At 33.8% G+C, this 24,912-nt stretch overlaps 4 protein-coding genes across 10 annotated transcripts; 1 reads left to right on the plus strand and 3 right to left on the minus strand.

Annotated features, from left to right (window-relative positions):
- Window positions 1-641: 641 nt before the first annotated feature.
- On the minus strand, window positions 642-1,934 carry LOC120427053 (protein shisa-5-like). 2 transcript variants are annotated; one of them, XM_039591898.2, is made up of 3 exons: window positions 1,778-1,934; window positions 1,430-1,576; window positions 642-1,360 (listed from the first exon to the last, which is right to left on the minus strand). In XM_039591898.2, the coding sequence occupies exons 1-3, from the start codon at window positions 1,779-1,781 to the stop codon at window positions 1,098-1,100; spliced, it is 414 nt and encodes a 137-aa protein (XP_039447832.1). In that variant the 5' UTR covers window positions 1,782-1,934; the 3' UTR covers window positions 642-1,097. The 2 variants fall into 2 exon arrangements, with proteins under 2 accessions (XP_039447832.1, XP_039447822.1); XM_039591888.2 differs by having other exon boundaries at window positions 642-1,363.
- Window positions 1,935-5,935: 4,001 nt separating this feature from the next.
- LOC120427182 (uncharacterized) lies at window positions 5,936-13,204 on the minus strand. 5 transcript variants are annotated; one of them, XR_005606826.2, is made up of 7 exons: window positions 12,170-13,201; window positions 11,958-12,110; window positions 11,601-11,886; window positions 10,855-11,516; window positions 10,552-10,789; window positions 6,913-7,071; window positions 5,936-6,855 (listed from the first exon to the last, which is right to left on the minus strand). XR_005606826.2 is itself a non-coding variant. In XM_039592050.2 (3 exons), exons 1-3 carry the CDS (start codon window positions 7,296-7,298, stop codon window positions 6,590-6,592), a joined length of 429 nt encoding a protein of 142 aa, XP_039447984.1. In that variant the 5' UTR covers window positions 7,299-7,352; the 3' UTR covers window positions 5,936-6,589. The 5 variants fall into 5 exon arrangements, 1 of the variants encoding a protein (XP_039447984.1); XR_008212407.1 differs by having other exon boundaries at window positions 11,958-12,118; XR_005606828.2 differs by lacking the exon at window positions 6,913-7,071 and having other exon boundaries at window positions 12,170-13,204.
- Window positions 13,205-13,321: 117 nt separating this feature from the next.
- Window positions 13,322-15,884, minus strand: LOC120427243 (uncharacterized). Its single transcript, XM_039592103.2, has 3 exons — window positions 15,692-15,884; window positions 15,452-15,622; window positions 13,322-15,382 (listed from the first exon to the last, which is right to left on the minus strand). The coding sequence occupies exons 1-3, from the start codon at window positions 15,711-15,713 to the stop codon at window positions 15,150-15,152; spliced, it is 426 nt and encodes a 141-aa protein (XP_039448037.1). The 5' UTR covers window positions 15,714-15,884; the 3' UTR covers window positions 13,322-15,149.
- A 2,948-nt stretch (window positions 15,885-18,832) lies between these two features.
- Window positions 18,833-19,808, plus strand: LOC120427202 (uncharacterized). Of its 2 annotated transcripts, XM_039592069.2 has the most exons (3): window positions 18,833-18,943; window positions 19,045-19,112; window positions 19,177-19,808. In XM_039592069.2, exon 3 carries the CDS (start codon window positions 19,194-19,196, stop codon window positions 19,596-19,598), a length of 405 nt encoding a protein of 134 aa, XP_039448003.1. In that variant the 5' UTR covers window positions 18,833-18,943; window positions 19,045-19,112; window positions 19,177-19,193; the 3' UTR covers window positions 19,599-19,808. The 2 variants fall into 2 exon arrangements, with proteins under 2 accessions (XP_039448003.1, XP_039447998.1); XM_039592064.2 differs by having other exon boundaries at window positions 18,870-19,112.
- Window positions 19,809-24,912: the final 5,104 nt, after the last annotated feature.

Raw genomic sequence — 24,912 nt, forward strand, 5'->3', positions numbered from 1 at the left:
TCGAAAAGTAACATTTTTCAATATTGTTTTGTTTTGAACGATGAATCAACTAAACAAATGTGTGTTTGACATAAAATTCCATTAAATAAGCGTTTTTCGGAATTGCAAAAAATGTTGTAAGCAACTCGTTGCAAAACTTGATTTTTTCAGTACTCGTCGTATTTATCCAACTCGGTAAACCTCGTTGGATAAATGTACAACTCGTGCTGAAAAAATCTTCTTTTTGCAACTTGTTGCATAAACTACTATCTCGATATCAATATTGCTCTAGTTGTCAATAGATTGTTCAGTACCTTAAAGTAGCATGCTTTGATTTTTCGTTCTATAATTTGATACCTATAAGGCTTCCTAAGTCCAGTAAAATATAAAATGACATATCGAATGAATTCATACAAATGAGTGACCGCTGTTATGCCGTTGCAAATATTTTTCAAAGTAATCGACAAATTTCGATTTACAGTCGACTCTGTCGTAGTCGAGAGCGAATCCTCACGAAACCTTTTTAAATATATCGACGGATTTTTCATTCCCTCCAAATATCAAGCTTTGATTTTTTTTCGTTATATAATTTGATACCTCCCGCTCTCGACGGTTTCTTGTTAATCGACACAGAGAGAGTATATTATAAATGAAAAAAAGTGTTTAATTTTTCATATTTTATTATTTCTTCAAACTTATAAATTAAAAAATTGGATGAAGGTATCCAAAAAATACACTAAAATGAAGCCAATTGAGACCTATTTTTGATAAAGAATATACTTTAAGAATTATCTCAAACATTTCTACCGATTTGATTGCAAATTGTTGACTATGTTTCAGCTACATCAAATAATCTACAAGAACACAACTTTCGTAATTAATTAAAAATATTCACTTCTATTTAGTGATGAATGTAATTGAGATATTTCACGCTCCTAAAATAAATTCCATAATTTATCTTCCTAGCAATTAAAACTTTGATCGATGCTATGAAGCAAATACTTCACAAAACATTTGAACTAGTTATAGTAAATCCACCACTTTCCACCCGCAGCACAAAACCCAACCGTGAAAGGACACTTCATTTTTCCGGGCGTCGATTCCAACCCCCGGGGTACCTACTGCCTTGGGTAGTGCGGATTAAACTGCGGCTGCTGGCCTGCCCCGACGGCCTCTTCGTAGGTGGGCGGATCCTGCGAGGCCAGGTCCATCAAAGGCGGAGCAGTTGCTGGTTTTTGCTGCTGCTGCAGCTGCTGATAGCCGGCTGTGCTGGCGTTGGCACTTGGAGGCATGAAAACCGTCGGAGCGACCCCCGGGTTTGGTCCGGTTGCTGCTACTGCTGCCGGGTAGTGCTGGGTTGATGTGATGACCACCGCTGGAGCTGCTGATTTGATTAGGGAAGGGAATTGATTAGATCGGGCTTTTTAATAAATATGAAAAGCAAACTTACTAGCAATAACTGCACCTTCGTTTCTACGACATTTGCAGCATTTGAAGCAAAGCCAGAAACATAGAACCACAATCAAAATGTTCGTCAGCAGCGGAATTATGATGTCGAAGAAATCTCCGACGTCGAAATCGTCGTCGTCGAAATCACCTGAAACATTTTCGATGCAAAATTAATTAAAGAATTATCAACATTGTATTAACTAGTGTTGATTCTTGAACCCGCATGTTCCACGAAAAACTTGAGAAACACAAAACACTATTCTTCTTCGAAAAGAAAATGAAGAAAATCATGCAACAGGTAAACTTTTGGTAAACAAAATTAATCAATAAATTACATTTTTTCACATACCCATTGTTCCACTATCAAAAACTCCAAAGAGCCGTAATTACACCCCGCCGATAGACGATGACTAATTGTTGACCAAATCTTCCGGTGTGTGCAGTTCGCGTCCCCTCAAGTCACTGATATCTGCCTGCTGTAGATTGATCTTTGAGTCAGCATCACACTGCTACGAACACCACATCACGATTATGCTTCGCTCTCTCTGTTTTTATTTTGTTCCCTTTTCCCCGGCTGTCATTCATTCATTCGTTCGTTGAGCATAGAAACATGAACAGAGAACGTGGAGGGAAAAAACCACGAATTGAACGAAATGTTGCATGAAAGCATGGCACTGTGCTCAAAATAACGTAAAGTTAAGAATATTATTAGGAGTTTTTCATCTATTTTTTTTTTTTTTCATTTGTTCGACAAGATTCACCGAGTTGAGTATATACGAAGAGTGCTGAAAAACTCGATTTTTGAAGCGAGTTAATTAAAAAAAATCCAATGGCATTTAAAACTTTTTGAAAACAATTTTTAGTGAACAATGAACAAAACAACGTTTTTTTTCGAGTTCTATGATCCCATTTTAGTTAAATTTGAATAGTTGATTGCGTATCCAGGTTTTTAGGCAAAGATGGTGTTACGAATAATGCAGGCCCGAAATGTCAAAATCACGCAGTGGTACCAACATTAGAAAAACAGTGTGGCTGTCATGTCATGACACACTTTTTTTGTAATGTTGGTACCACTGCGTGATTTTGACATTTCGGGCGTGCAACATTTGTAACGCCATCTTCGCTTAAAAATCTGGATTAATCCTCACAACGCAACTAGACGGGCTTCGATCTAAAAATTCGCCAAAATCCATTTTTCAATCAATTTTTGATCTTTAAAATGCATTGGAAAGAAGAACTCTTAAAAATTTTAGAAAATTTTAGGGTTGGAAATTCAACTTGTTTTTAAAAATGTCATTTTAGAGGGTCACCTTTGGCTATATTTTTCACTAACATTTTCCATATTTTAGGTAAAAAGAAGTATGCAGTAATTTTGGTAGTTTCCCAGAAAAAAATGGATAGACTGGATAGACTATGCCTCTACGCATTTTTTTTACAATTAAATTGATAATGGTGCGATTCTAGAGCAAAAAATAAATAAAAAACAAGCAAAAAATTGGAAACAGTAAATGCAAAAACATGAAAAAATTAGAAAGGCAAAATGTAGGGGAGAGTGGGGAGACTTGATCCCCGGGGAGACTTGATCCCAAGCCGTCAAGTCGTCAGCATTTGGGTAAAACAATTAGCTTTGTTCTAGAAAGTTGTGCGAAATTGACTAAAACTCATAGTAGAAAACAAAGAAAAAAATTAAAAAATGTTTAGATTGAATTACACACATTTTTCCAAAAAGTGCTGCAAAAAACTTCCAAGAGAGCTTTTTTCTTTGTTTTGATAAGTATAGAAAACACTCAAAAATTATTCAACAACATATTTTATATACATGAATTGTTTTATAAACATATCAACTCCAAACCCCTTACGCATTTGACGCTAAATTTATCGTCATACTATTTTTACAATCAATTGTTTAAAAAAGTGCGTTTAGGGAGACTTGATCCCTGCATTTTTACAGTCACTGGAATCAGTCTCAAGATTAAGTAATTGGGCTGGGGTTTTTTACATAGTTTCCTTTAGTATAGTTGTACATAACTTACTGCAGTTGTAACCATTTTTCAAAAGTTTTGTAAACACAAATTACCAGCTTTTGTAAACATGCTCAATTTTGGTCTAAAAAAGAAAATTTTAAGTTTTCAAATATTTTGCATGCTTAACTTGTTATATTTTGAACACAAACGTACAGATTTAATGTGAAATTGCTGTAACTTATAGAAAATTAAAAGTTTGGATGAATAAGAAACATTTTGCTTAAGATTTCTTCACAATGTTAAAAGAGGGATCAAATTACCCCCAACATTTTGAAAATGCCGGTTCAATTTTTTTTTTAAACGCTTGGCATGATTCGAAGAGTTTATCTGATGAAATACCCTTATCAGCCAAACATAGTTGAATGTTTAAGCTTTCAATTCATGCAAAAAGTTCATAGTTTTGTGAGAAATTGACAGAGTTATGTGCGATACAAAAAAAGGGGATAAAGTCTCCCCACTCTCCCCTAATGGTAGGAGGTGGGAGAATAGGCCAAATACTACCAAAACCAAAGATGAACTAAACAAGATAAATGAAAATTAAAATACTTAAAAATAAAACAAGAAAAACATAAAACAAGAGAAGTAAAGTTTATCGTAGAACAAAAGTTGCTCAAAATGACCTCCTTAACACGGGAAAAAAAATCGAATAAAATTTGGACAGTGGAGTCTTCAATCGTCGCTAACATTTCAATATGCGCTTTGTCTCACGCAAATCCTATGTTTATGGCGCTTATTGGAATGTTAGCGACGAAATTAAAAATTCAACTAGTCTTAATTTCTTTAAAAAAATATTTTTTCAGAAGTACTTTTTCTTTCTAACATTTTTTAAAAGTGTGAACCTTTAAATGCTTACAATTTAAAATCAATGCACATTATTTTTGAAAAGTCAAATCGTTTACGATGGCGAATTTAACTTTGCATCGGAAAGTGTGTTTTATATTTTGTATATTTCAAATAATATCTGCACACCAAATATTTGCACACTTGAAATCCTACCCCTTCTCGCCCCCTCTCGCCTAGAGTGGTGCGTGTCTCGACTGAGCTTTGTTGCCTTCGACCACTTTAGAACAGTTTCAAACTAGGATGTGTGTCTTGGATAGTTTTTTTCTGCTGTAGTTTGAGGTGTGCACTTTGTTGGAGAGCTTTCCACAAATTGCACGATTGTCTAAAAATCTCTGAAATCAGCAATAACTAAGGCTCGATTTTCGACCCTCTTCACGGCTATTTAACAGGCCGGATTTTTATACTGCTTTTGCCTTCCTCACCTTACTGAGGAAAGGCTATAAAATCACTCAAAAAATGAACTTCTTAATTAGACCACCTAGACCCACCTTCACGTATACATATCAACTCAGAATCATGTTCTGAGCAAATGTCTGTGTGGATGTGTATAGGTGGGTGGACAAAAAATTGTCACACGATTATCTCCGGATTGACTTTACGGATTTTGACCGTTTTAGTCTTATTCAATCCGTCTTGGGGTCCCATAAGTCTCTATTTAAAATCAGCAAGATTAGTTAAGTACTTCAAAAGTTATGCTAAAAAACTATTCCGACTGATGTCCGGAAGATTGTAAAAAGGGTGGTTTTTTAAGAAAACCCGTCTTGTTATACATTGTTAGAAAAATATTGAAAATACCTTTCCAATGAGCCCAAAACATTGTAGATCTGACAACCCTATCAAAAGTTATTAGCACTTAAGTGTTATTTCTACACTTTTTAGAGGCCGGATCTCAGATACCTTGATAGAAATATTGTCCGAATCTTCAGAGCGAACTTTCGTTGGATAGGTTTTTTTTTTAGACCTTGTCGATGAGGCAAAAAGATTGAAGGTCTGAAAACCCTATCAAAATAAATAAGTAATAAATTGATTTGTTAAACATGTTAAGGGGGATGTTGCTATTTTGGCTGAATGAATTGACTTTATGAATGTGAGGAAGGCATCAACCACCTAAAGGTGGATTAAGTAACGTTTTCGTATACTACGGAAGTTTTATGATGACAGTAACAACTTTTTAGATTAATTTGCTTTTTATTTAGCAAAAGCTTTATCTAATTGGACAATTTGACTAAACCGAGGACTAAAATGTCAGTTTGTAAAAAAATTATTATCAATAATCATTCTTTTCAAATTCCTTACAAAGTAAAAAAAAAAAGATCCAATGGTTTTCGGAAGCTGGTGAAGCTTTGAATTAATGACAAATTAACAAATAACAAACAAGGCTCACCATTCAAAATTATAAAGCAAAAAGTATCACAAAATGCTTTGTACATTATTACAGTTATGCAACTACAAATAAATTGCAAAATAAATTGCAAAATACAATAAAAAACTAGGAAAATTTCCTAAAACTTAATTTATTTTTCCGATCTGTGTCTCAAAATTCGAAATTTGCAAAAAAAAAATCAAAAAAAAAATCCATATTCATATATGTTTATATATATGAAATTTGCCCACAGAAATAAATCACATTATCTTCAATCATTATATTTTAAATTTATTTTCAACAACAGCTTAAATGATCTATAACAAAAAATATTGGCCCTGGCTAATGTTTTTTGTTTGTTTCTTTAAACCTTAGGTCCACCAATGTCATTTTAAGAAAATTTTTAGTTGAATTTCATGAATTTTTCTTGACAATAAGCCTTAAGTGTAATAAATTGGAAATAGATTTTTTTTATTCCCATCATGTAAATTTATGTAAATCCCTTTAATATGAATATATAATTTTAAATGCACTTTGAGTATTTGTCTGACAAAAAACGAACAGCACTTGGTTTCCACTTGGTGGTTTTTGAACAACAACTGTTTAAGCATTTGCAAATTTATTTGATTTGTCAACTGAATAAACTTATTATGTTTCAATTTTGAATCTCCACTAACGTAGTTTCATAACGAGGGTCTTATTTAAAAAAAATAAGGATAAGCCGCTGTTTTTTTTTCATTCATATATAACAATTAAAATTTTGTCGTTTAAAATTACTTAAGAAAAATTTTGAACTCTCAAAAAAAAAAACAAAAAATAAAATAAAATCTGAACCAAACTTTAAACATACATTTTCTTTACAAAATCCCTGAGATTCGAAGGCGCCCGTTGGACGAATATTGTGTGCATTTACGGCAGTTTTCCCACTTATCTATTGTTTTCTAAATTCTGGATTATACGCCTCCTGGTGTTGAAAGTAGGTGGCCTGCTGGTAGCTGGGAGGACCCTGCGTGGTTTGGCCAAACTCCATTTGCGGGGCGGTTGCCGGTAGATATTGCTGTAGTAGTGGCTGCTGCTGCTGCTGCATCTGCATTGGCTGGTAGCCGATGTTTGGCGGTGCATAAACGATCGGATTGACCACCACATTCGGAGAACCAGTTGCGGGATAGTGCTGCTGTGACGTGATGACCACTGGAGCTGCGAATTTTGGATATAGGTGAGTTTTTATTGGTTTAAATTGTTTAGATTGCTTACAGGTGTAAATTGTACCCGGATTAGTGTTGCGTCTATAACGTCGGACAAAAATTATGCAAATTATAAAGCATAGAAAGACGCACAATATGACTATTCCGATAATTATCCAAAATACTCTCTCATGGAATCGGACAGCCGCATCAAAATCATCAAAATCAGCTGAAAAGATTGAGCAATCATAGAAAATAAGTCAATTGCTAATTAATTGATGATCATCAACCTAAACGTCTGAACGTGAAAAAAGTCTAATTTTCATCAGATTTTCACCATCTTGATGTTTTAGAGAGTGGGAATCTCTAATTAAATTGAATTCTTTTTTTTTAAGGAAGCTAGCTTTATTAGGAAGATTTTACTTGGGCAATTAATTTGATGTTAATCTTACACATTATTGATAAATTTAAAGTTCAGTTGACTCTCGCGCTACCACACTACGATGACTAGAACCTGTTCAATAGACCAAAGCATAATATCCCCCATAGAATAATTGTAAAATGGAAATAATAGGTTAATTATGACAAAGCTCAATTTCTTGTTGCCCATGAAACTGGGAGAAAGAGGGGGAAACCTTGTCTAAGGAAAAAATTTGTTTATAGGAGCAAATGAACTCGCAAAAAGTTAAATTTTTCACTGGGCATGGCACACAACATCATACGCAGTTTTGGGTTTGTTGATTATGGATTGGGCATATATGACTGTCATGGTCGCGAGGGGTGGTGGGGTGGGGGTAGCGAATATGGGGGAAGGGATGACAAGGCGCGAAGAGCCGCGATGATGTGTTGCGCCAGAGTATTGCGAGTGAGGGAGGAAATATGCTGACGGGGGACTATCCACGAGAATCAGTATTATGCTAATGAGATTTGATGGGTGGTGTGGGAGATTGTTGTGGGTGTGTGAGGGGGGGGTTTGGTGGACAGCAGTGAGAGATGGATGGTATCCTATTATTTAAGTGGGGGGAGGAGGTTGTGGGGTTGATAAAAAATCACTTGGGATAGGAGGATCGAAATTTGCTTTTGGGAGGGGGTCTTGGCGGGGATTTGTGGACTGAGCGCTTAAACGCTTGTAGTCATGGTTGGACCCAATGTGTTAATCTTCCAGTGGGGGTGATGAATTCATCCGCCAACTCAGACAGCAGTTGCCCCGACCCCCTCTATCGAGGTAAGCGTAAACTATAGTGGGGAGGGTTTATGGGGTAAGTCTTTATTGTGCCAGTGATCAGTCGAATCCGTAGGTCCGTTTTGTTTGATATCCACGTGAAGGTAGGGCGGTACGACCCCTTCCATTTTTGAACATGCGAAAAAAGAGGTGTTTTTCAATAATTTGCAGTCTGAAACGGTGATGAGATAGAAATTTGGTGTCAAATGGACTTTTATGTAAAATTTGACACCCGATTTGATGGCGTACTCAGAATTCCGAAAAAACGTATTTTTCATCGAAAAAAAAAAACACTTAAAAAGTTTTAAAAATTCTCCCATTTTCCGTTACTCGACTGTAAATTAATAGGAACATGACATTTTAAGGGAAATTTAATGTTCTTTTCGAATCTACATTGACCCAGAAGGGTCATTTTTTCATTTAGAACAAAATTTTTCATTTTAAAATTTCGTGTTTTTTCTAACTTTGCAGGGTTTCTTTTTAGAGTGTAACAATGTTCTACATAGTTGTAGAGCAGACAATTACAATTAAAATTTTGATATATAGACATAAGGGGTTTGCTTATAAACATCACGAGTTATCGCGATTTAACGAAAAAAAATTTTGTTCTAAATGAAAAAAATACCCTTCTGGGTCAATGTAGATTCGAAAAGAACATTAAATTTCCCTTAAAATGTCATGTTCCAATTAATTTACAGTCGAGTAACGGAAAATGGGAGAATTTTTAAAACTTTTTAAGTGTTTTTTATTCGATGAAAAATACGTTTTTTCGGAATTCTGAGTACGCCATCAAATCGGGCGTCTAATTTTACATAAAAGTCCCTTTGACACCAAATTTCTATCTCATCACCGTTTAAGGCTGCAAATTATTGAAAAAAACCTCTTTTTTCGCATGTTCAAAAATGGAAGGGGTCGTACCGCCCCTCCGTCACGAGGTATCAAAAAACGAACCTCGGATTCGTGATCAGGGACAAAAGTTACCCCTTAGGACAAAGTTTCACGCAAATCGAAGAGGGGTCGGGGCAACTTTTCCCGATTTCGTGTGAGTTGGTAGAGAATTACCCAATAGGGGTCAAATAACTATCCGAGCGTTGAGTGTTAAGTACTATCCAGACTCGATAAACCAAAGCTTAGATTATCCGATGTTTCGATTATCCGAAGTTTCGATTATTCGAAGGTTTGTATGGGACTTCGGATAATCTAATCACGAACAAAAAATTTTCTTTTAGTTTTTTTTCTTTTTCTTGTTTTAAACATCAAATTCGAGTTCTGCGACCCCATTTTAGTCAAATTTGAATAGTTGATTGCCTATTAAATAATAAAATGCATTTTTCAAAATATCGTCACCGCCATACTGGCCGTCATCTTGAATTTGAACATTTTAAACCACTTTAGCGTAGTTTAGGGGCTCGACAATCAAACATTAGACAACGAAAAAAAAATTATTTCGTGATTCGATTATCTGAAGTGAAATTTTCCCGATGCCTTTGGATAATCGAGTCTGGACTGTATATTCAATTTTATTCCAAAAAATTTAACATCGAAAATGCTTTAATCTTTCGGGATAAATGGAAATATCAATGGTCAAAATTTGAGCAATAATAGTTAACCCCTTTCCGTCCAGAGATTTTTTACGTTTTTCACCATTACTCGTAACTGGATCAATAGGCTGAAATTTTAATGGTTATAAGTTAACATTCTATATTAACTAATGCAGGTTGAACTAGGTTGAAAAAATGCATGGTTTCAGAGAAATTTAATTTTGAAGACAAAAATTAGTGGTGCTCTGGAGTAACCATGGGCGTTAGAGGGTTAAGGTGAAACTGTTCTGCGGGCTCTAAAGAAGTGGAAGAGTACTCCCATTAAAAAAATCTAGAGATTAATGTTCTTGAAAGTACCAACCCAGACTCAATTATCCGAAGTTTCGATTATCCGATGTTCCATTATCTGAAGGTTTGTACGGGACTTGGGATAATCAAATCACGATAAAAAAATATTTTTTTTTATTTTCTCACCTTTAGCATCAAATTCGAACTCTGTGATTCAAATTTGAATGGTGCCTTTAAATTAACTAAACACTTTTTTTTTATATTTCATATCCGCCATCTTTGATTTTAAAATCCCTTTTCAAGCTCGACAATCAAAAAGTAGATAAAAATATTTTTTTTCTTAATTCGATTTTCCGAACTAAAACTTTTCCGAGGAAATATGTTCATTTTAATCACATCAAAGTGATTGAAACGCTTAATTGTTTAAAGTATTTCGAGAGAAATTACGCCATTCATGATCCTCGAGAAATTATCTTGATCGCTGAAAGAATGGAAATGTTTTTAGATATTTCTTGCACCAAAAAGGGTTGCATCAAACTTCTTGATTCGAATAAAATTAACACTTATTTATAGTCAAATAATATTGTTTTTTCGACACTTTCAGACCAAAATGGGAACTTCCGAAAATTTTAAAATAAAGTCTAAAAATGATGCTTACACAACACGCTACCGGCTAAATCCAGGATAAGCAGGTAGTTGCTGGTTGTAACTTTCGCTAGTCACCTCCTCGTAGCTTGGTGGATTCTGTGATTCTAAATCGGTCTCAGTAGGCTGCTGCTGCTGCCTAACTCCTTCGTCACTTGAAGAGACTACCTCCAACGGGGGAGCGCTCGGAATGGTCACATGGACTGGCCTTGGCGGTATTTGTCGTGCAAGATTGACATTTGATGGAACCGCTTTTGAAGAAGATTTAAAAATGCTTGAAATATTTTTGAAAGTTTCAGCACCAACAAATACATACAAGAAACGCGTAGCAAGACTGGCCTCTCAGTTCTGCGTCGTTTGCACAGTTTTGAGCAAATTTTGAAGACAACCACGAAACACATAAGGTACACGAGCACCGGTATAACAATTCGGAAGAATCCGTAAAAAACTCCAATCAAATTCATGTTTGCCTAATGAAGCGAGACAAACTGACAAGTGATGACTAATATCGCATGAAATACTCAATCAGATGCCGGCTTGCTGAATTCCTACGACTCGGGGAAACACCAGCGTCTTGCTGAATGATCGTCAAACTTGTTTCGAGGTCAATTTCACCACCACTGTAAACGGAATTCGCCGTTTTGTTTTGATTAGTTTTCGCGGTGGCAAGATTTTACTATCACGGGATGTGAATGAGAATATGTGAATGGTTGAATTGTATGCAATGTTGAATGCTAAGTTTTGCAGCGACTCAATGAACTTCGCAGTAGGAATTTCTTAAAAATTAATTTGTCATTAGGCTTTATATAATTCTATAATTGGTAACATACATTTTATCATCTTAATGCAATTCTCAATATTTAACTCTGACTAAATTATTTGTATTTTTTTTTTTCGAGTGGCTCGTTCGATCAAGATTATAACTAAATTAGATATTATAGATAAATTAAAATGTCCACGTGATTTGTGATGTGAACCCTATAGAAAAATCAACAGAAAACAGATAAACTTTAGAAATTGAAGATGATTTGAATAAAACAGCTCAATTTGAGTTTAACTTACATTGAGATTAAAGACTTGAGTCTCCTTTTACACTGTTTCAGTAAAAGGTTCAGGCAATCTCACTTAATTTGCTACCGACTCAATTCAGAATAAGCAGGTAATTTCTGGTTGTAACTTTCGCTAGTCACCTCCTCGTAGCTCGGTGGATTCTGTGAAATTAAATCGGTCGCAGCAGGCTGCTGCTGCTGCCTAACTCCTTCGTCATCCAATGTTAAATCGATTGGAATAGCCACATGGGTTGGTCTTGCCGGTATTGGTTGTGCAAGGTTGATGTACGATGAAACCGCTATTTAAGAAAAAATAAAAATTATTGAAATATTGTATTTTTAGTTCAAAGGAGCACATGCAAAAACATACAAGCAACGCGTTGTAAGGCTGGCCTCTCATTTCTGCGTCGTTTGCACAATTTTAAACAAGCTTTGAAAATAGTCACGAAACACATAAGGTACACGAGCAGCGGTACAAGAATTCTAATGAATCCAAAGAAACTCCATTCGAATTCATATTTGCCTAAAAACCTGTTGGAGATATTGTAACAGCATCACAAATTACAGCTTATCTAAACTTACGCATAACTTCTACGAAAATCGGCTTATCCTATGAAAACTATCGTACTAACTGCACAAGATAATCTGTCGAGTTGTATTAGTTTGCTGAATTCCCACGGCTCTGGAAATATCAGACTCTTGCTGAATGATCATCAAAATTGTCGATTGAACCACTACTGCAATATCAATTCATTGTTTTGTTTTGATTCTTTTTTGCCTAGGAGAAATTTAATATCACGGGAATGCTTGAATTGTATGCAATGTTGAATGATAAATTTTGCAGTGACTCAATGAACTTTGCCGTCAGGATTTCTTCAACATTTGATGCTCAATGAATAATAAGCTCCATAGGGGAAATATACCCTTTCTAATCAAACACCTATCTTCGTTATATTGAGAGTTTGATGCTCGATTAAAGCTCCAAAAATACTTGTTACGCTATAAACTTACCAGCAACAGCACCGCCTCAAGTAAGCACGAAATTTATGCCACTTACTGGCCAAAAAGATCAAATTTAATGCACTTTTGATCATAATTTCTATTTTGCGAGACCATTTCTCATCATTTTGGTGGCACACACATCCACACGCAAGATGAGAGGTTAACTGCTTAACGAAAGTCGCCATCAATATCCTTTCACTTGCGCTAACGATTTCAAAGCGCTTAAGATATAAAATTGCTTCCAACTACCGGCAACATGTTCTTTTGAACATTAGTTAGTCACTCACTTGAAAAATAATCCCGAAACATGTAAATTAGCAAGCGCCATAAAAAAAACAAACGCGCAAAGTCTTTTGACGTTTGACTTTTGACGACCCATTCCAATCGAAGGCCGAAGAAAATCGAGCGAGAGGCGAAGGCAAATAAAGAACAAAGTGTGGCCACCAACACCACCAGCAGCGCTTTCTCTATAAATGCTACTTTTCGTGAGTGTTCGCTTAAAATTTCATCAATTTTGGCAGCACTAAGCAGACCCAAAAGAGCGCTGAAAGAAAAAAAGAACTAAGCTGAACATAGGAAAATGGGCGTGGCCCAATGCATTCTCGTCTGATTAGAATACATTTGGGAAATATTTTTTTTAATGCTTGTAAAAGGAATAGAATAACTTTTAATAAAAGAGAAAATAAACAGAAATGTTCATAAAAAAATTTGCTCTACTCGTTGGTGTACTTGGTTTTAGTGAATTTCAAGGAACACTCCAGATTATCCAGCATCATTCAAACACGACCGCTTATTAGGCTTAAAATGGATATATTTCCCCTATAATTCATAAATATTATGATTTTCCAATTTTATTCTTCTTCCAACGCCTTTTTCATCGTTACTTGACTCTTAAAATGTTTATGACACTATTTATTTACTTCAGGGAAACATTTAATTTAATTTAATAGTTTAGTAATTTGTATCCAATTATTCTTAATTTGTTATAAGTAGCTGATCTCTTTTTCAGTCACACGTTTCCGCTACACTTACTCAATATTATGTTTGTTCTAACAACATTCCTAAAGTGTATCCCTCTCACATCTGATCTCAATGTTGAATCGATAATCCTTTCATTGAACATTTACAAGATTCACAAAATGAATTCTGAAACAATTTTTCTAGTTTGCTTGGCTGAACAATATTTATAAATTCTCCAAAGTTTCTTCACAAATCCTGAAACCGTTCTTCCAATTTGTTTTTTAGTATTTGCCTTACTAAAACGAATGTTTTCAGAGATTTTTATTTCCATCTCCTTGAAAATTTCAGAATAAAAAAAACGCAGGACAAAACAAAAAACTAATAAACATGTCCAAATTGGATGCTCAGGAAAAAATACCCTCTGCTCAACAAGTGAAATACTGTTTCTGTTTCAGTTTTGAGCAAAATTTGTAAAGATTAATCCATTGATACTCGAGGCTGAAAATGGCGAATAAAAAAGATTTTAATGCCAAAATGTTTTTTTCTTCAAAAAGCTTATAATTTTTCTAGTTCTAGTTCGAAAAAGTTGTTGAACAATAAATTTGCTAAATATGAATCCCACTTTTTAGAATTTCTGAATGAAAACAGGGCATCCTGCTGACCAAATCGTAGCAAAATTAATTTCTCCATATATTTTTACAATACAATCCAGACTCGATTATCTGAAGGCCTTGGCAAAATTTCACTTCGAATAATAGACGAAAAAAAATATTTTTTTTCGTTGTCTTAATTTTGATTGTTGAGCTTAAATGTATGACCCCTAAACTACTCTAAAGTGATTTAGAATTTTCAAATCCAAGATGGTGGCAAAAATGGTGGAAATGAAATATTGAAAAAATGCATTTTTTTCATTATAAAAGGCAATCAACAACTCAAATTTGATTAAAATGAGGTCGCAGAACTCAAAATTGATGTTAAAATTAAAACAACGCGAAACAATTTTTTTTTGTTCGTGATTCGATTATCCGAAGTCCCATACAAACATTTGGATAATCGATTTTCAGATAATTGAAACCTTGGATAATCGAGTCTGGGCTGTATTAATTTTCAAACTTCACGCTCATGAGTCAATGTGACAAGGGTTGACCAATGTTGCTCATATTTGGCCCAGAGGCCTAAAATACCCCAAGGAACTATATTCAGCTTGTGGAGCAAACGTTTTGAACAAAAGTTCCAAATTAGGGGGGACTCTAACGTACAATCGATTGTATACAATTTAGCTTTGCACAATGAAAAATTTGAGAAAATTGAGAATTGAGAAGAAGAGAATTGATTGAGAAATAGAAAAAAAAAAACAAGGGCAAAGGACAAAAATGTAAAGATATGTAAAGGCTTTTAATTTGCTGATTATACCTGATTTATGAAAAAAAGAACTAACCATTTTTATTAATTATTAAAAAAAAATACCAACAAATACAATTCGATGAAAACTTTTGTTTTTCTGAAGAAAAACAAATTTCTAACTCAGTCTCATAAGTTACTGCGCCAATTTCCCCCATTTTCCCCCTCTCACTTGAACCTCGAAAAACCGCATCCCCGTTCAAGCGTGTATCATTGAAGAAATCCTCGTCCAATAACCATTGACGGCCTCGTCATAGCTGGGCGGGGGCTCCTGGCCCGAATCGTCCGGGCTGAGCTGTACCGGTGGGTCGTGCCCCGGGCTCGGAAACCCGTTAATTCCGTTCCACTCTTCCCACAGTTCGGAGTAGTTGCCACCGATGGGAATTTCCACCGTGTTCGGATAGTTGAGTGTCGTGAGGGCAATCTCGGGGGCTGAAAAGTTTTAAATAAAAAAGAGCCCAAAAAGTATGACGCAATTTTTCGAGGAAACCATCAACTAACCGGCAGCAGTGGCTGCACCAACACCGGCAAGAACCACTTCCTCCGTTTCCCTGGTTTGGGGCTTGCAGCAAGATTTGCAGCAGCCGCGAAACGCAATCCAGCACACTGCGATTATTGTCAAAATGTCCAGGAACAGATCCCGGCCAAGGTGGTTCTCGTCGTTGTCGTCGGCTGATTCAATCAAAGGAGGCTGGTAATTAATGTTGTTATGAAGGGAGAGATGCAAGCAGGAGCACTTACTGTGGTAATTGTATTTATGCATTTTTTTTTTGTTTTCCGGAGTTTGAACTATGTTTCGAATATTGTAAAGTTTAATAGGACGAGCACACTTGTAGATTTAGCACCAAAGTTACGTTCCATCGAAAAGAGTCGTATCTATTTTGTTAAAATCTTTTCACTTTTAAGCACCTACTTCAAGCTCTAATGCCTACATGGTGAAAAGTGTTAGCAACAAGAGAATGCCACCGATAGCTATGCTTCATGTTTTGATTTCTCTCAAAGCTGTTGTACTACCAGGATTCTGATTTGTTGCTTTACTTCTGCATTAAGAAAGGTCTAAAATCACAAAAAAGGATTGTTGGCATTCTTATCATTTTGAGCAACTTTGATCTACGAAAAACTTTGCTTCTCTTTTTTGTCAATTTCATTTTTAGTGAAACTTAAACCCTTTTAATTTTTTTTTTAAATACCATATAAATTCAAGCAGGGTCACAAAACCTATAGGAGGATTATGTTACATTAATGGTTCCAAATTGCGCATTTATGATCTGTTCTGTCAAGGATTCTGAAACATTTCTGGCGTAAGATGAATTTTATTTCACACGATATTGAATATAAAATTTTGACTGGTCAGGTTTTTTTTATGTTCCAATTTAGGCCTGTAACGGCCTAATATATTTTTCTAGTTACAGTCATGCCTCGGTTTAGCACCGTATATGGGGAATGCAAAACAGAGGTGTGCTTAACTGAGGCTACAATCCTATGAAAAATCATAAAAAAATACTAGTGTTTTGGAATCGGGATGATGTCTGGAGTTTGTTTTTTTTTTTTTGTTTGAAAAGGTTCAATAAACCAAATTTTCAGTTTTTGCTTTTTGGGTGTTTTTAATACTCCTGACTCAAGGCGGTTTCAAAAACACCCAAAAAGCAAAAACTGTAAATTTGGTTTATTGGACCTTTTAAAAAAAAAACTCCAGATGTCAGCTAACCATTGAATATATAATTTCATGAAAATTTTCACAAAAATACGTATTTTCTTTGATTGAAAACGCTATTTTTTCTCGAAAAAATACTCCAAATTATTGATTTTGCTATATGGGTATCAAAAGATCGGGATTTTTAATAAATTTTGAAAGTAATAAGACACATTTTTGAAAATACTCAAAACTTTCACAAACTACGTATTTTCGAAAAGATACTAAAAATTTAAATTTTTTACAATATGGGTATAAAAAACCGGGATTTATTCATACATTCGAAGTTAAAACACATTTTTTTAAAAAATACTCTAAATTTTCACAAAACTACGTATTTCGAAAAATTACTCCAAATTTCAGTTTTTAACAATATGGGTATCAAATGATCGGGTATTTTTTCATATATTTCGATAATTATTATATTTGTTTGTAAAATACTCCACAAAACTAGTTCTTTTCGAAAAAAATCTATTTTTTTTTGTTTTTCAAAATGCGTATTTTTCTTGTTTGAAAATGCTATTTTTTCTCGAAAAAAATACTCAACATTTTATTGATTTTACTATATGGGTATCAAATGATCGGGATTTTCAATACATTTTGAAAGTAATAATACACATTTTTGAAAATACTTAAGATTTCACGAACAACGTATTTTCGAAAAAATATTAAAAAATTAAGTTTTTTACAATATGGGTATCAAATGATAGGTTATTTTTTCATATATTTCGAAAGTTATAATATTTTTTGTGAAATACTCAATTTTTTTAAAAAACTATTTGAAAAAATACATTTTTTTTTGTTTTTAAAAATGGGTCAAATAATTTAAAAATCTAAATTTCAGTTTTTATCATATGGGTAACCGGATTTTTGTTTGTAAAAATCTAAAATATTTAGGTTTTTTTAAACACATAGTTTTGTAAAAATTTCGATTGTTTTCTAAAATAAAATTTATAACTTTTGAAATGTATGAAAAAATCGTAATCATATGATACCCATTGTATAAAAATCTTGAATTTAGAATACTTTTTCGAAAATACGCAATTTTATGAAAAACACTGGAATTTTTTGAAGTTTGGATGATTTTCATAGGATTATATAGGATTACATATATTATATATTACATATAGGCCAATGTCTACCATATAGCCAAAATTCCATAAGCTCTGTGCTTCAGTTAAGGACTGGGCCGTGCTTAACCGAGGCAGCTGAACGAATCGTAACCGTGGCAGTACAAAACCAAGGCGTGCAAAATCGGGATATGACTGTACACGATTCTCGACTCTTGGTAAAAAATCATCTTTTTTTCTTATTTTTTAATGAAAAATTATTCAATGACATACATTTTAAACAAAACTAAATCAAGAGCAGATATTATAGGGTATATTCAGAAATCAATGAAGAAATTGCCAAGATAAACGTTGAGAACTGGAACAAGTAATTTGAGTAATAGTGTTTTTTAACCATGACGAGCTTTCGATATATAAAAATACGTTAATAAATTGTATTACCATATATTTATTTATTATTTCAAGATAATTCCTTTTTCCCCAAATATGTTCAAAGCTCTTTTACTTGGCTTTCTTGCAAATAATGTAGCAAACAAATGAAAAAGTCATTTTTTATTCGTTTCGAATAGAACAGACAAGGAACAGCAAAAATAGTGCATCGTTTTCCAAATTTCAATGTATTCAATATACGTTTAATAATGCAGCAAACAATTCAAAAAGTCATGGTTTCAACATTTGAATGAAAAGTATTTTAAAAAGCATTATACAACTGTTTGGTTGTTCTGCAACCATTAGTTTCAAAAATATCCAAAAAAGTTTTTGAAGTGCGGTACGGCAGAATTTTATAAAAATTCCAATTATTTTTAAACGAGCCCAAACCTGCTTATTATGAATATCAATGCAGGAAATGTATTTTAGATTGTTTTCAGTTGATAAGACTTTTTTTTAATTTTTGAAAAAGTATGTATTTGCCCCTTGATTTTTCGCGACATACACTTTAAAAAATATTCGCAACGGCCTAAATTTATAAAAATATCAAAGAAAAATATAAAAATGCATTTATATGAATTCTATTGGCGCCTATTACAGATTGATAGATATCACTGAGAATCAAAACTTGCGTACAATTCACTAAAGTTCGATGCGCACGAATGCCACCGACTAAGCGCAGCGTAAAGCTTAAGCGAGAAGGAAGAATCAAAACAAAACGAAATAAACGCTTTGATTAGAAGTGTACATAAAGCCAAACCCCGTTACTGATAAGTTACATATACTGCAGACCGCGACTAGGTGTGGATGAACCTACTTTGTTGTATCCACTCTGTCCAAATTTAAAATTCGATCCATGAGGCAAATGATATCTCTAGATAATACTTAATCGTGATTCGCAGGTGAACGAGGTTGGATAATCAAACAAGTTGGTTGAAATGAGTCATACTCGGATATTACATCAACTTTAGTAAGCTATTTAAAATTCTTAACTTCAATTGACTTAATTGATTTTAACAACCTTAAACTTACAGAAATTACCAAAAAAAACATGGGCTACTTCGACTACGTTCTGCCGGCCATTTTCGTCTCGCTTGGAATCGCCCTGTTCCTCTTCATTTTATTCGGTGGCATCAGGTGCTGCAAACGAAAACGCAACCGAGACCCGGACTCGGAGGAAACATCCTCAATCAGCCAGCAGCAGCAGAACGATCAGGAAGTTGAGCTAACTCAAATCATCATTCCACTGCGGGCCAACAGACCAAACCGGCCGGAACTGGCCACCGTGCTGGAAGAGGAACGACCCGAGTCGGTGCTGCAGATTAGGGAGCCGGTTTCGCCGGGGACGCCACCGCCTAGGTTTACGAGCGTCGTAGCAGATCCACCCAGCTACGAGCAGGTCGTGACTGCTGCGCAGAATAATGCTAGTGTTGAAAGTAGCGTGAATGGACGGTAGGCGGGTAGTGTAAAGTTTAAGTGTTGAGTTATATTCTGTTAAAAAGTCACATTTTAACATTAAATATTTACAAATGTGTAGTGACTTAATCAAAGTGCTTGATAAAAATACTTGATCCTCAGAATGTGAGCATTTATAACAAAGACTAAATATTTTACTAATAAATAAATAAATAATCAGATAAATAACTTGTGGTGAAGATACTTCCAGCATATATTTCTTCTAGGTCCTTACAGAAACCACCGTTTTACAATCTTCCGGACATTTGTCAAAATCGTTTTTAAGCATAACTTTTGAAGTACTTTTCTAAAATTCATAATATTAACTAGGGTCTTGTGGGACCCAAGATGAATCGAATGAGCCCTAAATGGTTGATATCGGTTCAGCCAGAGCTGAGATAATCGAGTGTATATTTTTGGTGCAAAGACCAACATCCTTACACACACACACACACACACACAGACAATTGCTCAGAATTTGATTCTGAGTCGATATGTATACGTGAATGCGGGTCAAGGAGGTTTAATTAAGAAGTTAATTTTTCGAGAGATTTTATAGCCTTTCCTCAGTAAGGTGAGGAAGGTAAAAATAAAAAATTCAAATCAAGCATACCTTTTGGAAAGGTCTTCAAAATAGATAAATTTCCTGATTTACATTTTGAAATAGTTTTTCAGATTTTATAAGGCACGTTTTGTTCAAAATACGTATATTTTTGGAAAAACTATGGTCATGGCCAAGTCCTGCCAAGACGAGGGTACTAATACATATATAACGTCATGATTCGAAATCCGGACACTTAGTAGCCTATCATTTTCGTTTTAGCTGGCAAAAAATGTAGAAATATCATCAGGATGTAGTACAAACAGTCAATTTTAAGAAAATGCATGCAAAATATGTCTTTTCTAACCATTTTTCATCAGAATTTTAAAATTAAAATGACTTGTTGTGCTTCGAATCCCGGACACTGATGAAAGCTGATTCGAAATCCGGACACTCGATTTTGCTTATGAATCGCACAAATTTGGACTGAAAATTAAGTAAATAGCATTCTTTAGGTCTAAAATAAGCTGATAAAATCAAAACAATCGATAATTTGTATAAAAAATTACTTGAATTTAAGGAAATCAGAATCATAAATTTCTGCTTTGCCTCCCCGGTGCTTCGAACGCCTATGAAATATTTCAACGGAAATGTTTCACAGTTATGGTAAACTCATGTTTTATTTTAATTTAATTGTTTGGCATTGGCTACAGCGTCTAAACATATTTGAAATATAAGTTGATGTTAGAACTCATTAGATAACACAGTTTTGACAATAATTATGCGAACTTATATCAAAATAATTAATAAAACAAGATGATGTGTCCGGGTTTCGAAGCGTCCGGGAATTCGAATCATGACGTTACATACATACATACAAATACGTTTATTTTTGGAAAACATTTATTTTAATACGACGAAAATTCGCAAATTATTTTATAAAATTTGCAATTTAAATGTCAAGCAAAGCATATTTTGTCAAGAATAAAAAAAAAGGTTTTTTAATTTTTTAAAAGTTACAACATTTCTAAATAGCTTAATTAGAAAATGTAAAGGTATTTTTGATTAATTTGATAAGAAACTGTTTAATCTATATTTATTTTTTTGAAAATGCGCTTATTTTTCTTGAAATAAAATTACTTCCGAATAAAATATTTTTGAAGAGATGTGGAAATTTTCTTCAATTTTCTTTCTGAGGTTATGACATTTGAATTATTAGTACCTGAGAAACAGCCTCACAAAGATCTACGAAAATTTTGGTCCGATTTTCAATGTTAATTTTTTTTAATATTTGTGAAATTTCCTGATCTTTCTACTAAAAAAAATCAAGGATTACTTTTGAAATGATCTAAAAATAAATTAATTTCCTGATTTCCTTCTTAAATTAATTCTTTAGTTTTTTTTGGATTCTGTTGCTTTAGATTATTTTAGGCACATTTTGTTCATAATTTATAATTTTTACAAAATATTTTTATACGTGGAAAATTTGCACTTATAAAAATATGTTCAAATTTTCCATATAAATGTCAATCAAAGCATATATTGGCAAGAATTTAAAAAAATGTTCTAATTTTGCTAGATGGCAAATTTTTAGTTTAATATAAGTTTAATATAGTTTAATAATTTGGTCCTTAAATTAAGCTTAATTTTGTGATATTATTGTTCACAACGATAAAGCTTATTTTTCTGAGTACAATGACCCTTTGAACGACCGCAAAGGATTTAAAATGGCTTTTTAATTCAATTTTTAAAAATTAAAATCTCGACCCTTCTTGACAGGAAAGGTCCTACTTGACAGCTCGTTCTGAGGGGACCATAGTTGATCCATCGAAAAATTGTTGTCTTGTCAATAATTTTGTTTGCGTTAAAATGAAAAAAAAGTGATCAGAAATGGTTTTTAATTGTGTTTTTTTTACCGTTGTACATAAAAAATTACATAGGGCTTTAGTACCCAATTATATTTTATTTTTTAAATAAGATACTGTTTTTTCTGATGCACTTAAAAAAAGGTGTCTCACAAAGCAAATTTCAGCAGGTAAGAGCAAATCCGTATTTTTAGTTTTACGAATTGTTTTGTAATATTTAAGGGGACCAAAAAAGAGCCTTTAAAAGTATGGTAAGAAATTTTATCACCGAGTCATATTTAATAAAAACGTAAATATGTAATTTTTTTAAGTGCGAATTTTTTAATTTTTGGTCCATTTTGTACAGTTTAAAATGATCGTTTGAAATGAAAAATCGAAAAATTTAAGTCATTTTTACCTAGATTTTCGTCAGCCGATTTTTTTTTCCAGATTTTTAACGATACTTGGCCAGATTTGTTTGACCTGGCAACCCTGCCGTTTTGAACGGTATGTCCAAGCATCTTTCCTCCCCTGTTGATTCTGTGTAATGTGATCTGTTCACAAGTCCAAATATCAGCAGGTCTAGATAACAATAATATAAATTGCAAAAAAAATGTGGAGTAGAAGACAAAGGAAATTTTTTTAAATCAATTATTTTTTCAAGGAGGTGATATCTCAAGATACATCTAAAACTGTTAGCCCATTTATAATGTTTCGTGTATATACATCTAATATCTTTTTTTTATTAATTTTTTTTCTCTCACTTTCATGCCATGTTACGTTGATACATGTATATGCGCGGGAATATACATGAGGGTTGTTGTTTTTTGTTTGTTCTGTACTTTTTTTTGTTAGTTTTTTTCTTCCAAGGGAAATAGCAAACAGAGATTGACAAATTGTATTTTTTTTCACCTCACATCCTCCACCTTCCTCAAGCACGTGATGATGACCAATTTAGGTTTTTGTTTTACCGTAACACTCAACACTCTTTTATTTTGGAACTTTTTTTTTTCGCCTTCGTCTTCTTTTCATTTTCTCATGTTTGTTCTCCCTTATCACAGGGTTTCATTTGTTTTTGTTTTTGTTTTGTTTTGTGTGGTTGTCTTTAATTACTCTTTTTGTGAGTATTACTTCACTATCTGCTTTAAAGTAAAATAAATATTGACGATTTTTAACAGTGTGGCATTTGTTTTGTTTAGTATCATCTCTGTGTTTGAGTTTGTTACTCTTGTTTTATATGTTTACATGTTATCATAAGGATTTTTCTTCTCTTCCACTTTCTTTTTGTTTAGTTTTACTTTACACGTTAGGAAAAACAGAAACATAACGACTCTCTCTCTGAATTATACTTCTTTCCTTACTCTTTGCTCTCCATTTGGCTATCAATAGTCGCGCATTAATTACAAGGTACAAGTTTGTTTTATTTTGTGTGTTTTCTTTTTGCAAGTTTTACTCATTCTTTAACCGATTTTTGTGTGGGTGTGGCATTTGTCTATCATACTCGCTTGGTTTTTTTTGTTCGCTCTAAACTACGTTTCTTTCTTCTTCGCTCTAGTATATATATAATATTTATTTCTTCTTGTTTTTTTTTCAGTATAGATAACCATCTACGGAAAAGGATTCCACTCTATAGAAAAATAGAAAAAACTCAACGAGACAACGGGAAACGAAAACGACATCTCTTTTAAGGATCACAATTAGCACAAAGTTTTATGTGTTTTTTTATTTAGGATGCTGCGGCTTTTCTCCCCAAAACCGAGCACTCACATTCAACAGATTGTATTTTCTAAGTATCAATTATCAAGTTTTCACTTCTTGATTCATTCCATTACGGCGAGAGTTGGTTGAGATTTTCTAGCGCGGGGAGTCTTGACATTATAAGCTCATGATTTTTTTCAGTGTTTTTCCCAACTCTCACTAACATTCTCTACTAACACTGCGCATTCCTAGGAAAAAAAGGTATTTTTCTACTGCTTCATTTTCTTCAGCGGGGAAAGTGGTCTCGTTCTGCTAGCGATACAATATTCGTCGCCCATTTCTTTCAGGCACATTTTGTCCAAAACCTATTTCGAGGAAAGTGTCACTTTCTTTAGTAATTGTTTTACGGCTGCCCCACTTCTGCTGGAATAAATGGCTAGGAGTTTGTTTGTCTGTTTTTTTTTCACAAATGCTCTAAAAATGTACCTCTAAAGATGTGCACTCTTTCAAACCTCGCTACAAATATGTCGGAGTACGTGTGCAATTGTATAGTGTGCCTGATTAATCTGCGGTAAACTTTTCCCTCCGTGTGTACTGACTCCTTTCTTCTGTTGTTATGTGTGTGAGTGTGTTTGTTTATCTGTGTGGGTGACTAGATTAGTGGTAACTTTCGATTTGCTTTTAGCAAATATCTTTCTTTGTAACTTTGCTAAATCTGTGATGGTCCCGATTAACTTCTCTGCCTTTGTCATCAAATTTCCTTTATTTTTTATTTTTCAATGGACTGTTACAGATGAATATCGTACAAAATAATGGTTTTCTCTTTGTTTTAACATGATTTATTTAGGTTTCTTTTTTGGTATTTAATCAGGAAGATGGGGAAGAAACAGTTTTCATTTATTTTGTATTTGTTTGTAATTCAATTTGTATCGATGAGTTTTTAACAGCGGGATGCACTCGCTCACTACTAAGGAGCACCTTTTGGGTTTGGGTTTAATTTTGCTGGAATTGTTGTTTGCTTGCATTTACTATCTATAAATGCCTTCAATTTATGGGATCTATTATTATTTGTTATTTACGCGTTGCAGTGGATAAGTTGTAAATAATGGTATTTTTTAACAGAAAAAAAAAATTCAATCCTGATTTTTTAATTTAAATTATCTCTACCACAGGATTAAAATCATAATTTTGTAAATAAAATTTGATTGATTTTCAGCCCGTAGAGATTCAAT

This window comes from Culex pipiens, chromosome 3, assembly GCF_016801865.2.
Source record: "Culex pipiens pallens isolate TS chromosome 3, TS_CPP_V2, whole genome shotgun sequence".
Lineage (NCBI taxonomy): Eukaryota > Metazoa > Arthropoda > Insecta > Diptera > Culicidae > Culex > Culex pipiens.

Excerpts from the sequence above, each read along its gene's own strand:
- LOC120427053 (XM_039591888.2), bottom strand. Across the intron at positions 1,364-1,429 it reads CGAAGGTGCAGTTATTGCTA|CAGCTCCAGCGGTGGTCATC; the intron begins GTAAGTTTGCTT and ends TAATCAAATCAG.
- LOC120427243 (XM_039592103.2), bottom strand. The coding sequence starts at position 15,713 with ATGCATAAATACAATTACCACA. Across the intron at positions 15,623-15,691 it reads GCATAAATACAATTACCACA|CCGACGACAACGACGAGAAC; the intron begins GTAAGTGCTCCT and ends TGATTGAATCAG. Across the intron at positions 15,383-15,451 it reads TGGTGCAGCCACTGCTGCCG|CCCCCGAGATTGCCCTCACG; the intron begins GTTAGTTGATGG and ends AAAACTTTTCAG.
- LOC120427202 (XM_039592069.2), top strand. The coding sequence starts at position 19,194 with ATGGGCTACTTCGACTACGTTCTGCCGGCCATTTTCGTCTCGCTTGGA.
- LOC120427182 (XM_039592050.2), bottom strand. Across the intron at positions 6,856-6,912 it reads TCCGGGTACAATTTACACCT|CTCCAGTGGTCATCACGTCA; the intron begins GTAAGCAATCTA and ends CAAAATTCGCAG.